The 15,580-nt window shown below is 44.3% G+C and overlaps 1 protein-coding gene across 4 annotated transcripts in view; it reads right to left on the reverse strand.

The window, feature by feature from the left end:
* bahcc1b (BAH domain and coiled-coil containing 1b) overlaps positions 1 to 15,580 on the reverse strand; it is a 51,462-nt gene that overhangs the window by 15,983 nt on the left and 19,899 nt on the right. For all 4 annotated transcript variants that reach the window (XM_029833955.1, XM_011604286.2, XM_011604294.2 and 1 more), the window contains exons 3-11: positions 11,165 to 11,302; positions 7,610 to 7,720; positions 5,466 to 7,460; positions 5,221 to 5,332; positions 4,475 to 4,668; positions 4,184 to 4,324; positions 3,079 to 3,266; positions 2,194 to 2,578; positions 314 to 1,246 (exon numbers count right to left, since the gene is read on the reverse strand). In XM_029833955.1, the coding sequence (XP_029689815.1) occupies positions 314 to 1,246; positions 2,194 to 2,578; positions 3,079 to 3,266; positions 4,184 to 4,324; positions 4,475 to 4,668; positions 5,221 to 5,332; positions 5,466 to 7,460; positions 7,610 to 7,720; positions 11,165 to 11,302 (4,197 nt within the window). The remainder of the gene's footprint in view (positions 1 to 313; positions 1,247 to 2,193; positions 2,579 to 3,078; positions 3,267 to 4,183; positions 4,325 to 4,474; positions 4,669 to 5,220; positions 5,333 to 5,465; positions 7,461 to 7,609; positions 7,721 to 11,164; positions 11,303 to 15,580) is intronic.

Here is a 15,580-nt window from a genome sequence, read left to right on the forward strand (position 1 = left end):
ATTACTTAAGAGCTTACACAAAGAGCAACTCACAGCCACACACACACACACACACACACACACACACACACACACACACACAGATGTGGGAATAAATAAAAACAGCATCTCTCTTAGGGATAAGAGGAAAATAGGAGCATTTACAGGAGAGGTGTTTTAAAGGAAAGGGTCTAATTAGCAAAACAAGACACAAGAGCCTGAGGGACACATTTGGTACCGTGTGTGCATGTGTGTGTGTGTCTATGTTGGTGTATGAACATTTTTATATTTTTACTTTACAGTGATTTTACTTTAATGTTGAAAGGAATTTCACCTTCGCCGTCATTATCTTTGCTCCTGTGTTGGATCTCCAGCTCTGCCACCTCTCCCAGTATTTCCATACCATGGTGAGGTTTCGGGCTCGGTGCCTGAACGGGAGGTGCTGGGGGGTATAAGGCATCCCTGGTAGCACACAGTGCTGCAGCAATCAGAAGCTCCAGGCTCCACATGTAGGCCCCTTGCAGCTGAGCTGATGTGCTTGGCACGGGAGAGAGTGGGGCATCAGAGGGGGGAGCAGGAGCGGGAGAGTTAGAAGTTAGCTCCGTTAAGTGCTGTTCTGGACTTGTCCCACTCCGCCCCTTTTGCTCCTCATTCTCAACCACTTCCACATTCTCTTCGTCATTTCCCTCACTCTCTTCCGCCTGTTTATCCTCCTCGGCTGACTCCAAAGGGACACAAGCAGTACATTCGGGTTGCAAAGGCCTGTTTTGCTCTGGTTGATCCTCCTCACTGTCCTCCTTTGTTATCTCAGAATCTTGCTCTTTGGATTGTTGAGGCTCCTCCAGGCTCTTCTGGCCCAGGAAAGCCAGAGAGAGATCTACTTTTTGGGGTTGGCCTGTGGCTGTGACCATGCAGCCTGGATCTGGGACTGAAGCTGAGGAAGGGCATGGCGATAATCCAGAAACTTCACTTTCAGGCTCAGAGATGGAGCATCCATTGGCTTCCAGCCTCGTTTCTTCCTTCTGGTCTTCTGAATCGCCCATTTGGGACGCTACCACTTCAATCTTGAGTCCACATTCTTTCTCTCCTCTTCTCCCCTCTTCAACTCTGGTAGGTTGGATGCAACACTGGGTTGGGAGGACCTTGGCATCAGGTTGTGTTGGCTCTACCTCCATGGTGGCTTGTTCAGCCAATCGAGCTTCAGGCAGCGAAGGCCCATCCTTGTAACCCATGGCGATTGGAGGATAGGTGTAAACAGGTGGAAGATCTAGATCAAATAAACAAAAGTGAAAATAATAAAGCAAATGTTATGAAAACGTAATTGCAAAGAATAATATACCAAAATCTTACTCTGAAAAATAATTAACATACATTAAAGAATTTGATCCTCAACATTTTTTATTTGTCACCTTTGATTTAATAAACAAAAATAACAAAGTTGTACTTAACCAGAATATTTTAATAAATTCAGTACATATTTTTCTTCACTGGAATATAAAGTATTTAATCCACGTGCACATTTTCAATGTACTGTCAGTTTTACTGGTAAGAGGTACAAACAGACAGTGCAGTATTACAGTAGTGAATATTATTTGCACTGTGTGTGTGTGTGTGTGTGTGTGTGTGTGTGCGTGTGTGTGTGTGTGTGTGTGTGTGTGTGTGTGTGTGTGTATCTAAGATATTGATGACACCCTGCCATTTTCTAGTGATTGCAGCACTGGGCCTGTCAACGCTGTGTTCTTATTATTGATGGTATCCCTCCGCACCCTGACAACGCAACCAGATGAATGTGTATCCTTCCACCTGTACTTCTCAAGGACCCCTAAAGGAAAGGGAAGGTCTTTTCAAAGATTTCAGTGACCTTCCTTTTGTGACACACATGCAAGAACAGACACGTGAGTGCTGGTATGTCAGACACACACACACACACACTGAGAGCCCATATGCTTTTTTTGACCTCAATGGCTGACCTCCCCAGTGTCCCCCTTTAGCTTGCAAAAAAAATACTCAAGGACACACAGAGCTAAGGATCACCTTTATGCAATTTCTGCAGAATCAAAGATCAGTGATCAGCACTACTTTACTTTACCACCATCAATCCATACTTTGTCTCTGTCCATTTCTAGATTTCTTATTTCCTTTGACTCTCTAAAAATTTTTTACCATCTGACAATGTGTTCTATTGGGTTTTTACCACATTAATAGATCACTCACCTGGCTCTAAGGATTGAGGGAAGTCCTGAGGGGGCTGTCCTTCTCCTCTGTCACTGCTCCTTTCCAGCCCCTTAGAGAGATGTGAAGGAGCAGGGCTAAGTGCAGGTGAGCGTGGCGCTGCCGCCGCTGGGCTTGGTGTGGGTGTCAATGGGTTTGGTGGGTGTGGACGCATGGAGGGGGAGTGGTAACAGGGTGACTGGCGGCTGCTGGGACACATCCCTGGCGAAGGTGTAGGTGTCTTGGGCGGCGGAGGGGTATGAGAGAAGGGTTTGGCCACGTTAGAGGAGGTGGCGGGTGAAGAAGAGGAAGAGGAGGGTGTCCTGGGTGTGTATGAGTTGTGAGGAGAATCCTCTGTCATGATAGAAGTGAATTTTTCCTGCTTTCTCTGTGAAAGATGCAAGAAAAAAGTGGGTGTGACAATGTAACAGTAATGTGCTTATTACTTGTATTCACACAATTAGTTACTCCACACATTACATGAACAGGTACATTATGTATATTATGTGCAGGCAACAACAGCGTCAACAGAGACAATATTATCTGTCTGCATACTTTGGTGATCGTCAAATTGGGTTTTTTAAAACAATTTCAAATAGAAAACACAGGAGGCAAGGATGAAAGAATGTGAGAGCGTCATGTGAATCCAAAAAGGTCAAATGATCAAATAACTATTGTAAGAATGATTTTGCACACAATTTTTGTGTAATATTAAGCAATCCGTGCCGAGTGATATGCAATCCCGGTGACACAGTTCAACGCTGATTACCCAGAATAGGAAAATAAGGTTTTGTGTAGTTCTTTACTCCCCCACTTCTCACCTGCTCACAGTGCATAAACGGTATTTTCAGAGGAATTCTCAAATAATTGTATTAGTACTGGGTCTACCTGTCCTAAAGAATGCTGCTGCATGTGTTCAATGGCTCGCTGTTGCTGCTGTTGGTGCTGCTGCAGAGCGTACAGGTCATGTTGCTGTAGGAATGAAGAACGAGAGTAGACGGGGTGATGCTGCAGATGAGAAGAGGGGCCTCTTCCTCCATACACAGGCGGCCACAAGCCTGGCTGCTCCATAACATCTGGAAGGAACAGAGAGAAAGCCACAAAAATTGCCTTCAGTTTGAATATTAGAAAATTTGCACTAAAATAGTGAGTAGGGACACTGACACAGTGGAATTTTGATTTTTATTACTGTCTAGTTTTTATGTGAACTCTAAGTCAATTTGACCATTAAACATAAAAATGCAATAAATCCTGAATGCTTTATATCCATTCCCTTTCTTTTCACGCTCACACGCACTCTCACACACAAACACACACACACACACACACACACACACACACACACACACACACACACACACACACACACACACACATGCCTCCTTGGCTGCCTTGTCACTGGGAACCTTTGTTCTGTGAGATTAGCCTGAGTGGGCTAATGTTTCCCAGGGGAAGGGTTCAGTGGATGCACTTCCCCTCTCGGCAGGAACTCCCACGAAGTGAAGCAAGGGAGGCGGGAGATAATTAAATTTCACAGCCTGTTTACAAAGCCGCATTGATGCACACATGCACTTACACACCCATGTGCATGCACACACACAAATACTTTCTCTCTTATTGGCTGATGTGTAGACATTGAGCAGTGTCTCATGTCCATCCAAACCTGAGCACAGCTAACTTCAGATGTCCACCTACACACACAAAGTAAAATCTAAAAACACACTAGTGTTCTACCACAAAAAGATGGGCGCCAGATTAAGGTTTGCATAATGCTTGGCACATGCAGGGCAATGGAATAACAGCTCCCATTAACAAAGCCATAAAACACAGCCCTGCTGACAGAGAGACTTAGTTGAGCATTATATTATGATTAGCCAATGATACTAAAAGTCTGGTAGAGCAACGGTGGCAGCTCTGGTGGCACAAAGGGAGATGAGAAGTAGGCAGAAACAAGGATCTGGCAAAAAATGCTGTAAAAAGATGCTTAGACTACCAAGGTGATGATGAGGATGGGGCTCTGTCGGAAGTACCACCAGCGTAGAGTTTGGGTCTTGGGTGAGTGATCCCAGGACAGGCTGCAAAGAGTTAGGCAGACCCGGTGGAAAGGCTGGGCTCATTCCCACATGGCTCAGACCTGAAATAAAGAAACATAATTTAAAATTGCATTTAAAATAATGTATAAGTTCTATTAAAAAGTAACATCCTTAATCATATATTGACTGAAAGACAAGTTTTGTTATACATATTTAATTTTTAAAAATGACTCCCCCTCTGCCTTACTCACCATACGAATGCCCCATCCAGAGAGAAGGACTTCCTGTTCTTTGCATCCAGTGGTGGTGAGCTGAGTGAGTGTGTGCTGTAGGGTCTGCCCCGATCTGATTGGCACCTCCAGGTACCAAGAGGTGAGAGGTCAGGTCACTGTGGCAGCTACTGGAGGGATGAATCCTTGCAAATTCCACACGATCTTTGTTTTCTCTGCCATGATGGTAGGGTAAGCTTACATCATTACTTTGATTACCCTTCATATTGTGACCTTCATCACCATCACCATCATTATGTTCATTATCTTCGTCCCTGTCATCTTCATTACCACTACTACCATTATAATCATCACGAAAAGAAAATATGATGGCAACAAGGAAGAGCCATCATCTTGTGCCTGCTCTATGAGTTCTCATTATGTGTTTTCTTCCCTTAATATGACTACATAATAAGAGTCTGATACTTTAGAGACATCCATATTAGTCCCCACAACATTAATGCACCACATATCATTTTAGAAAGAAAGCAAGAAAAGGGAGGAGAGAGAGGGTGGGGGCCTACAGAAATACCACATCAAAGGGTGAGAAGAGTAAATGGAGTGAGAGGATGAGAGTGAAAGAAAAAGCACAGCCTCAGAGAGAGAATAAAAGAAATGCAGCTTATCAGATGTGAGGATAAATGAAAAGATGAAGCCCTTTGTGTGTGTGTGTGTCCCTATGATCGTAGGTTCCTGCGTGTGTTTTCCATGGTGTTTATGAAGTGTACCTGAGGATCATTTCTCGCTCTCTGTCCAGGTGATGAAGGTTTATCTGGTCCTCTGTCATCCTTTTCCTCTCCTCTGCCTCTCGGCTGAGAGGATACACGGGCCTGGATACCCCTGAATAAAATTGATCAGGCAAAAGTTGTTGTTTGTGTTGAACAAGAATGCCACTTCCAAATGATCACGTCATAAAGGTGAAAGCACTGAAATAACACTAATTGGGTTTATGGATGCATAAATGACTTCTGACCTTTCATGCTGGGCAGCACCCTTCCCTGTCTGCTGTGTCCAGCCGTGTTGTCAGGGGAACGATGTGGGGGCCTGGCAACTGCTACTGCAATGCCAACTGGAGGCTGTCGCACCTCTCCCTCACCTGTCTCACCAAGATCTTTCCCACCTCTCTCACCCCTCTCTCCCTCATTAGCTGATCCCCTGCGTGGGGGGAGCGACTGTTTTGGAGTGCCTCCTTTGTCCACTTTCTCTGATCTCTCTCCACTCTGCTTGAGGCAGCCAAGACCCCCAAAGGGGCCCCGGTGTGGTGGCAGCAGCAAGGGTTGCTGGGAACTGTAATTCATTAGGTTCTTCATTGCGCTGCCCTCACCCTCAACAGTGTGGGATGATGTTAATGGTGGAGGTTGCGAATGTGTCTGGTCGTTGTCAGCATTTGGAGCTCGATTGTTGGACCTTGTTTCCAAATTGCTGGATGAAATATGATGGGAGATTTTTCTCTGGTCATCCTGGTAGTTTCCCCGAGCAGTCCATACAGGGGTTCCCTGACCTCTTTCTCTACCCCTTTCTTCTGCATTTGTTCCATGATTGCTATGTTGCTGATGCCGTATCCTTGCGACCTTTTGTCCCTCCTTGTTGGTCCCAGACCCAACCATCCCATTCAGATCAGAACCTGATTGGGAAGAGTCCCTGAAAGGAGAGGTGTTTGCATCTTTTTTGGGTGTCACCTGTCCGTTACCCCGATGTGTCACCTTAGACTCTTGTGAAATTGCGGGATAGACACCACTGTCCAAAGCCTCATCTCTGGCAGCTGTAGGTGTTTCCAGGCTGCAGGAACGCAGTTCAGGTTGAGATCTCACATTGGAGCTGGGTTTGTGGAAGTGTTGAGTCTGGTGGCTCCAGTCAGGAGGTTTGTCAGCCTTTCCATATCCCAGCTGCTGCTGGTATGGCTGAGATTTGTCCTTCTTCTGGCAACTAATATGTTGTTGATGAGAAGAACTTTCGTAACAGCCATCTCCATTTTTCTCTCCTGCCTTTTTTTCACTTCCTCCAGCTCCACGACAGTCGGTGACTGCTAGGTCTCCCAATGGACCAACTGAAGGAACGTAGGTTGGGCTGACAATTTTTGCATCTTTGTTAGACCCTCCATGGGTGGTTGATGCATCTTTGGAGGGTGTTAGCGTAAGTGGAGATGAGCGACAGAAAAACTCATGACGAGATTGATGATGTGCATGGTGTAGCCATCCTCCCGCTACGGTGGAACCCATGTGCAACGCGTGGGGAGCAGGAGGAGGTGGTGGTGGGAGAGGAGGGGGCATGGCATAGGAGGCCACAGAGTGTGGAGCTGGAGGTGCCATGATGGCTGTCACTGCAGCCGCACCTCGTCTTATACATTCACTGGTAGACTCACTGATCCTCATCTCTCCATTTATGGGTTCATCCTTGGAGCATCTTCTGCCACCTCCAGATGGAGATCTGCTCACACCACCACCAGCACTAACGCAGCTGCTAGGTACTCCTCCTTTTCCTCCAGAATCGGTGTCTGACATTGCACCGCTGGACAGTTTGCAGGCACTCATGTGCTTTGTTTCCTGACTGCCTGAGTCGCTGTCTCTGTACTCTTTGTGTCTTTCCAGAGAATGTCTATGGTCGTCTTCCCTGCTCTGTGGCGCAAGATGATGAAGGAGCGGGTGGCGAGGGTGGGGGTAAACTTGTGGTAGGTGCCCAGATGGAGTTGAAACAGGGTTTGTCTGAAGAGGATAGAGAAGCTGGTGCTGTTTGTCTTTGCTCTCCTGATGTCGCTCCTTGCTACTGGATCGCTCCTTCACTTTGGATGCAGATGAAGCCCCTTTCTCACTTACATCTTTTATGCTCCTCCCAACTCCTCCCCCACAGTCGGTCTCTCGGCTGCAAGTGCCAAGAGGGTGGCCAGGGGTTGTCCTGGACAAGGGAGGAAGGCTACATGCGGTTGTAAGCAGAGGGGGTTGGGGAGGTAGGCCTCTCAGGTAGAAGTGATCTGTGAGAAAAGCACAACACTTTATGTCTCATGGTTTGTGCCTTAAGTTAAAACAATTATTAAATAGTCAGGACTATTGGCTACATGTATAACCGTGAGACAATCTCAGGATTGGTGATATAGAGTTTTACGCATGCATTAACACGTACCTTTTTGAGTCTCGTAGAAGTGATGTTGCCCATAGAGACCATTGCTGTGGTGGTCCAGGGGACTAATGGGGAGAAAGGGAGAAGCAAGACTTCCTGAATAGCTGGAGTACCCTGCCAGAGGGAGAGAGCAAAAACAGAATTCTTACACTGACACTCAGCAGCCGTCTTAACAAACTGTTTACCTCTACAATCTTTCATGAAATGGGGCCATTTTGGACAACAGAAAAAATGTGTCCAGTTACTGCTACTTTCACCATAAATGCACTTTTACACAAACATGCCACATGAGTTGACATTATTTAGAGTGAACAAAGTGGTGACAAAAACCACAGCCCGTAGCCACTGCCAAGAGTTTGCAGCATTTAACTGAATGGAATTTTGTCTTTGACAAAACACATTTTCTCAAACCATAGGCAAATTCTGTGAGGAATCATAACCAGCCCCCAACTCAAACACGCACACACACTGAGTCCTCCAAGGAGGTCATTGGGAGGTGAGTGGTCGTTCCACTCTGTTCTTCATCTTCAAGGACATTGAACTGCACCAGAGAGAGGAGCTCTTGGTGGATGTTGAGGAATTAGATTTAGTATGCACGTGCATGTGATTCTACTTGTTGTGGCAGGATGGTACAAAAATAAAGACTATACACATGCGCGTTTATGTGCAATAGACTGTATGTGTGGGAGGGATTCTATATTATAGGACCAAAAGACTTGGACAGTGTGGTTTGTGTGGTGCGCATGTGTGTGTATGTGTGAACATTAGTGTATGTGTGTTCCCCAGCAGCTGGTTTCATGCCCCACAGAGTGTCCTTGCCGGCCCGTTAATTGGCAGCCGTTAAAAGTTTAACGGTGGTGGCCAAAGTAAACAGCACTTCATAAAAACTCATCCTACGCATTCCACAGTCGCACAGCAAAACCACCAACACCCCCTCACTGCTCCCAGTATGTGTATGCATGTGTGTGTTTTTTCAGGCTAAAGTGTAGCTGCAGGACTCCTGGTATGTATCTGTGTGAGAGTGAGTGAGGTTTTGTGATTACTCTGAATGCTTAACAACCAGTGAATCTAAATGGTGACAATTAGCCAAAAGGCTCTATCAGCCATCTAAAGCCAATCCCCTGGGTAATGATGAGTGATAAAACTCAACAGGGAGATAAAATAAATGAATAAAAAAGGAACAAAGACAAAAAGGTAATGGTGAATGTGTGTTGTGGGTATGATTGTGAATGATAAAGAGACATAAAGACATCAAAAGTACTGAAATTTAGAAAACAGTGCTGTCAATATAATAATTATCCAATCTGGTCCTGCTGCTGGACAGTGTATGAAGAGGAAAGTGTACGTTTAGATGGCTGTATGTATGAGTACGGCAGAGAGGGGAGGGGGGTTGGGTTGGGTCGAAGATGAAGGAGGAAGTAAAAGGGAAGTGGAAAGCTTTGAGATGGATGAGATGAGAAGAAGGGAGGTAAGGAGAGGAGTGAGGACACACGAGAGCAGAGACGAAAAAACAAGGACAAAAAAACATAGAATGCGCGACTCGATTGAGGGAATAAGTGTGTGTGTGTAGGTGCATGTCTGTGTGTGTGTGTGTGTGTGTGTGCGTGTGTGTGTGTGTGTGTGTGTGTGTGTGTGTGTGTGTGTGTGAGCGTGTGTCAGCCAGGTTTCTTTTCTCTGTGCTGGCTACGCTTCACTCTCTGGACCATGGCCAACTGGCAAAGAGCCTACTGGAGCTCCCTGGCTTGAATTCTTAAAAACAATCATTTGTAGTGTGTGTGCGTGTGTGTGTGTGTGTGTGAGTGTGTGTGTGTGTGTGTGAGTGAGTGTGTGTAAGCGTGTGTGTTTATGTGTGTGTTTTTCCTGTGCGGCTGCTCAGCTTTGATGTAAAAAAAACATGAATTCATGCACACACACACACACACACACACGCACACACACACCCACACACACTCTTGTTCTGGTTTCAGCACAGCTGCTCTCTCTTGCTTTCGCGATGAAGTCCTGCCTTCCACTTGTTCTATGAATCTGATTTAACGGAGTCGCTGCGGGTGACATTAGCGCTTATTTTGAGGGCTTAACTGTTGCTATTTATCGCTCTATGAGCTGCAAATGAGGCCATTGTACAAACAGAACTCTTGTCTCCTCTCAAGCTCTGAGTTGTATCAGGCTACATTTCTCTGTAATAAAGCTCCTGTTACTTCAGCTTAGATCTGAGGCTTTTGGCCGCAGTGGTCTAAGAGCTGGAAGTTTGGAAATTAAATTATACTTTGTACACATTGTTAGGAACAGGATTAATGTGTCGCAGTACAGCTAATAACTGCATTGTAAACTGCAATTCAGATGCAGTTAGCGTACCTTGCTAAAACAGTATGTGACCAGAAAGTCTTAAAGTTAATTACACCTGCATTTATCAGCATTGTTTTATAATGCGCATCCAGATATGTTAAATGAACATTCCCGGTAAAAGCATTTATTTCGAGCACAACAGCTTAGATTTGTCTCATGGCGGCATCGCTACCAGTTGTTATTTCCTTGTACACATTTTGTGGAAGACCGGTGAAGCGTGAAATTCAGATTCAGACCGTTTTTTCAGTTAGACTCATAATAGCCTGTGGCGGAAGCTGTTTTACTGTCAAAGATTTCAGAGGTTACCTCTTCACCCATCTTGCTGTCAAATGAGAATTCCTATAACCCCCCCCCCCCCCCCCCCCACACACACACACACACACAAACGAGCAGACGTACCTGAAAGGGACAGATAAGTTAGCAGAGCTCACATTTTGACCACAAACAGTTAACAGTCAAAGGAGGACATGATGCATGTGGATGCGCACATTTCTGTGTGTGTGTGTGTGTGTGTGTGTGTGTGTGTGTATGTGTGTGTGTGTGTGTCTGATCAGGAAGGGGCCGTTAGAGGTTGGTTAGCAAATGGGGCCCCGAGGGTGGGGCTGTGGTCAGAGGGAGGAGGTGCTGTGGGGAGGGAGAGGATGAAAATGGGGCTTTAAATTTCACTCTCTCTCTCTCTCTCACACACACACACACACACACATACATATGCGTGTGTGTGTGTGTGTGTGTGTGTGTGTGCGCGCAAGTGTGCGTGAGAAATTTAATACTTAGCCCTAAACTGTGTGATGATTGAAGGAAAGAAGGTGAAACTAAAGTCGAATTGCTGCTAATAATGATCTTATGTTTTTAATATTGGGAGCATGTGTATATTTTGTGTTTATGGGTCAAGAGGATGAGGTTTTGGTTGTGCATCACTTTTGAAAGTGGAACGCCACTGCAGATTTGAACTAGAAAACTCAAACTCTAAAAGATCTAAACACAAAGCCACGCGGTTGATGACACACAGGGTCAGGAAAGTGAGAGCGTGTGTGTGCTTCTATAAGTAGCATCATCTGACACATCACTGCTGTGCAAGTTTGGCCACGGCTCAATGTCGGTTAAACCACTTAATGGCGCCATCTCAACCTAATCCCAAACCAAGACCTTGGATTAACCAGAGAGCCAAGCACAGGCTACACGTGCATTTGTGTGTGTGTGTGTGTGTGTTACCTTCATGTGAATGGGGGAACCAGATAGGGGAAGCCCTTGAATGTGGTCCAGCCCTGTAGGAGGGGGAGGAGGGGGATGCGGCAGGTCCCGAGGGGTGAGGGGTACTGCTGGCCAGGAAGGAACCCATGAATGAGGCGCCTGAAAACACAGAGACTGAAGGTTAGAGATGTCCACTGATTAAAACGGTACATTTTACAGAAGCAAGGAAGCAGAAGGTGGTTGATGTTTGTATTCTTCCATATTGTGATCAAACCCAGAGAAAATCATTAGACCACAATTGTCATGATCATGTGATGTCTGTCTTTCCTTTCTTTTCTATGTATCATTTTTTCTTAACGTCTACCCTAAAGGACATGGATTGATGGCTGGATTAAACAATAATAAATCTATTGTTATACAATTATATAGACATATAAACCAGCTGTGGACGAGTGCAGCCAGAGTTCCAATGAAGAAACCAAGTCGTATAGAATCTGCAGTGCATTGTCTATATTATGGAATTAGAGAATGTCAGTCTTAATGTGAGCCAGATTACCTCTGCAGCCATTCAGTTTATGCTACGATGGGAAACTCTGCCCACCTCTGGCCCAAAGCACTGCACCCCCCAGACTATTCCTGAAGCAATAACTGCCTTCACTTTTCCAGCAACTAATCCATTGTTGACATTATGTTTACTTTGGCTGTATTTACTGACAAACTGTCACATACGTTGTTGATTTTTGATTGTGGGCTTGATCTTATCCACGCTAGTGCATTAAAGATAAGTGTCCCGATGGCATTAATGAAGCTCCTGTCACGGGTTCAGGTCAGGGTTCTCCTAGTATCCATACTGGTCTGCTGGTAATTCTCTGCCAACCCTAATAGAGCAGACCCTTATTCATTTTTGAAAACTCCAAAATGGCTGCCATTTTGTTCCAGAAATTTCCACGAGATAAATATGTATTTCTAAGAGCATTTGAAACTGGTGGTTGTTCATATTTTTCATTTTCGTCCTTTTTTTTTATTTGAATGAGGGATGCCGAGGTAAGAGAGGAACTGGAAAGACTTCCGCCATGTCTGAAATTCTCCCTCCTCTCTGAATTCCTTCAAACATGCTCCCAGCGCAGTCTTAGTGGTATTTAAAATCCTAGAGCCTGGAAACATATGTCTAGGATTTGGATTTGTGTATATATATGAAACATTTTCAAAGGTTTTCATAAAAAGAGTATTTCTGGATCTTGCACCAGTTAGTAAGGATAATGGCTCGGTTTACCTTTACTTTGATATTCTTTGAGCTTTAAACATTTCTAAAACGTCCATGTAAAAGCATCCTAAAACAAACAAACAAAAAAACCTACATCACATTCTGTGATGGATCCCTTTCTTAAGTTTTTCAAGATCTTTGGATCAAATGTTTTCATGCAAGTGCAGATTTTCCTGTAAACCTGCTAAAAGAATCTGTTTTACTTAGCTAAAACAAAAGTATCAGACTTTAGCGTGACTTGCTTTTCCAAACAACGTGTTTTCACATCCAGGATCCTTCCACCTTGCGTTGGCCTATCCCATACTACTGTAAACAGGAAGTGAACTGTTGCTTGGTTTATTTGTAGAAAACACTGCAGAACATCAAAGGCGAAAGCCAACACGTTGAATGTTTTTGAATGAGGAATTATAGCAACACAAAATTGGTTTCCATTAAAAATACTGCAAATATGAGCTCAACTTAACCTAAAGCTATTTTATACATGCTTTTTCCTAAACACATGACACAAATAATACAGGAAGTACTGACAAATGCAGTGGTTGCAGTGATGTTTTGGCCAGATGTCAAAAAGATGGTGTGCCTTGATGTTAAAAAGGAAAATAACACCAGCAGGCATTAAAGGAAAGGAAGAAAGTTATTTTCCATGATCTGACATGACATCCCTCCTGTGTAAAAACATGTTTTATTTTATCCCATGTGCAACTGTAATTGAAGCAACCTGAGGGTCAGAACACAACAATTTGCCAACTGTAACATGTGTAAACATCCATCACCTTTGCCTGTTTAATATTATTGCTCTCATCATCTGGTGAGTCTGAATCTTTCCAGTAACCAACAAACTGTGAAGTCCTTCCTCCTAAACCCATGAAGTTCAAGAGCAAGAACTGTGACGCAAAGACTGAGGCAACAACAGTAGTCCGACAAGTCTCAACTGCTCACACTCATCCTGTTACAGTTTCAACAAACTGAGCGAACAGGCTCAGCTTGGCCGTCTTTGAATGCATTTCTACTTATCAACATGCTCTCATTTAGCAGAACAACCCTCGCAGGTTGTAGAGGAACGAGGAAACAAATCCACGGGGATTCAGGTAATTAGTCACTGGATGGAGAGAGAGAGAGAGAGAGAGAGAGAGAGAGAGAGAGAGAGAGAAGTGGGTTGGGTCGTTACCCATAAATGCTGCTTCGCATCAGACAATTACCACAACCACAACAGTCCACGTTTGGCTCTCGCACACCAACACGCACGCTCACGTGCACAACACCGTCACCTAAACCACAGCCCGGCGCCCCGACAACCACAACCACAAGTGCATTCAACTGTCTGCCAATCAGTCACGCGCACGTACGAACACACGCAGTTCACATGAGAAGGAGGGCATGGCAGAAATTAAGAACAAAAAAGAGAAGTGGTGCGCACAGAACAGACGAATCAGAAATCAATGTGTTTATATTTGTGTGTATTTATACAGCTGGATATGGATCAACAGACACACTCACGAGCTCAGGGAGCCAACTCATCCCTCCATCTCTACCCTTGATATTTTCATTCGATGCCGTCATAATAAATTCTGGGGAAGGAAAAACAAAACGCACATCCCAAATTTCCCTTCTACACATTTATTTTCTGTTTCTTGGCTTTTTTCAATCTTTTGCTCGGACGGGGTATTTTTGCAGAACCTTTGGCCCCCTTTTTGCTTTGCTTTTCTCTAAATCCCACTCTCGTGTACAAGTATAGATCAGTGGCCTTTCAGCCAGTCATAATAAAACACAGCTCATATAAAACTTGGGCTGGTTGCACGAGGCCCCCTGGCAGCGCCGAGCTGCACACTAATATGGGCACAAAAGCCAAACAGACACACAGCTGCTGACAAAACAGTTTCCAGTAGAACATCTGTAGTTAACTTACGTATATGAAAAATACTATGCTGTCAGTCAATTTTAACAGTAGCTCTAATGATTAGTTTATATTTTCCTCCCACCTTTATCTCTGACCCTCTGCAGCTTTCCATATATTCTATCTACTCTTTCTCTTTCTTTCCTCTTCTTTCCCCTTCATCCCATTCCTGTCTTGCACACACACACACAAACACATGCACAGTCTGTTTTCTGTTGGCACATTTGGGAGTAAATCATATTTGCCTGCTGCCTCTGGCCTACCGATATGGAAAATGGAGGGCAGTGACTAACAAAAACCTTATTTCTGACCCTGTTTTTCATCCTCCCCTCCTTCCCTTCCTGCCCCGTCTTTCTGTCATTGTTTTATCCTGATTTGCACATCCCCTCCCCATCTGTCACTGCTGCATCCTCTCAAAGTTTACCCTGGCTTTGAGCAGAGATGCCGAACGGTGAATGTAAAGGCGGCAAACAACTGCCACACCTGATGAGATATATCAGAGGAAGATCGTGATAAAGCACCGAAACAACAAACACTTCGCAACTTTCTTTGATTTTCTGATCAAACATGCAACTATGTCAAAAATTCAACTCTGACCCAAGTGGTTTCATCAATTCGCAAACGTGTATATGTTATTCCATATAAATGCAAGCTGCATTTGTCTCCATAGTAATAATTAAGGGAGAAAACCTGTTTGTATGCATTCCATTTTTCCCAGTTGGCATCATGAATTGGAAAAGTATGTCAACACACAGGCGGTGAATCCTCCAATGTTGACAGTCAGAGGTAATAAAAGTCCAAGTTTCTATCAGTTGTACTTACAGGAAGCAAATGTGCTCTAGTTTATTTATGATGTGATTTTCTGAGGGGAAAATCCACTCAAAAACACTTAAACACTGTTTTATAAAAATCAAGCTTTGGAAACGTGCCTGACTTTTCTGGGCAGGTTTCTACTGCTTGGCATATTTTTGGTCGTCTGATGGATGACGGTGCCAAACATAAAACATTGCCGTGTCTTATTTATTCACAATGGAGTTTGATAGCAGCAGATCTGGGGAATTAACGCTGTAAATGTCATTGCTTTTGGGATTTACAGGCAGTGCTTTGTAGGTGCGATTGTCCTGCTGATGTCTCAAATCCTTAAATCTAGAACGTACAAAAAAAGAGAGAAAAAGCAAATTCTTTACACATAGTTAGTTTTAACAGCTACTCTGTTGCAGATTATTTGCTTTACTCAAACATGTTTAGGTGGAATTTTTATGTAACCCCAAAGATGAAA

This window comes from Takifugu rubripes, chromosome 1, assembly GCF_901000725.2.
Source record: "Takifugu rubripes chromosome 1, fTakRub1.2, whole genome shotgun sequence".
Taxonomy (NCBI): Eukaryota; Metazoa; Chordata; class Actinopteri; order Tetraodontiformes; family Tetraodontidae; genus Takifugu; species Takifugu rubripes.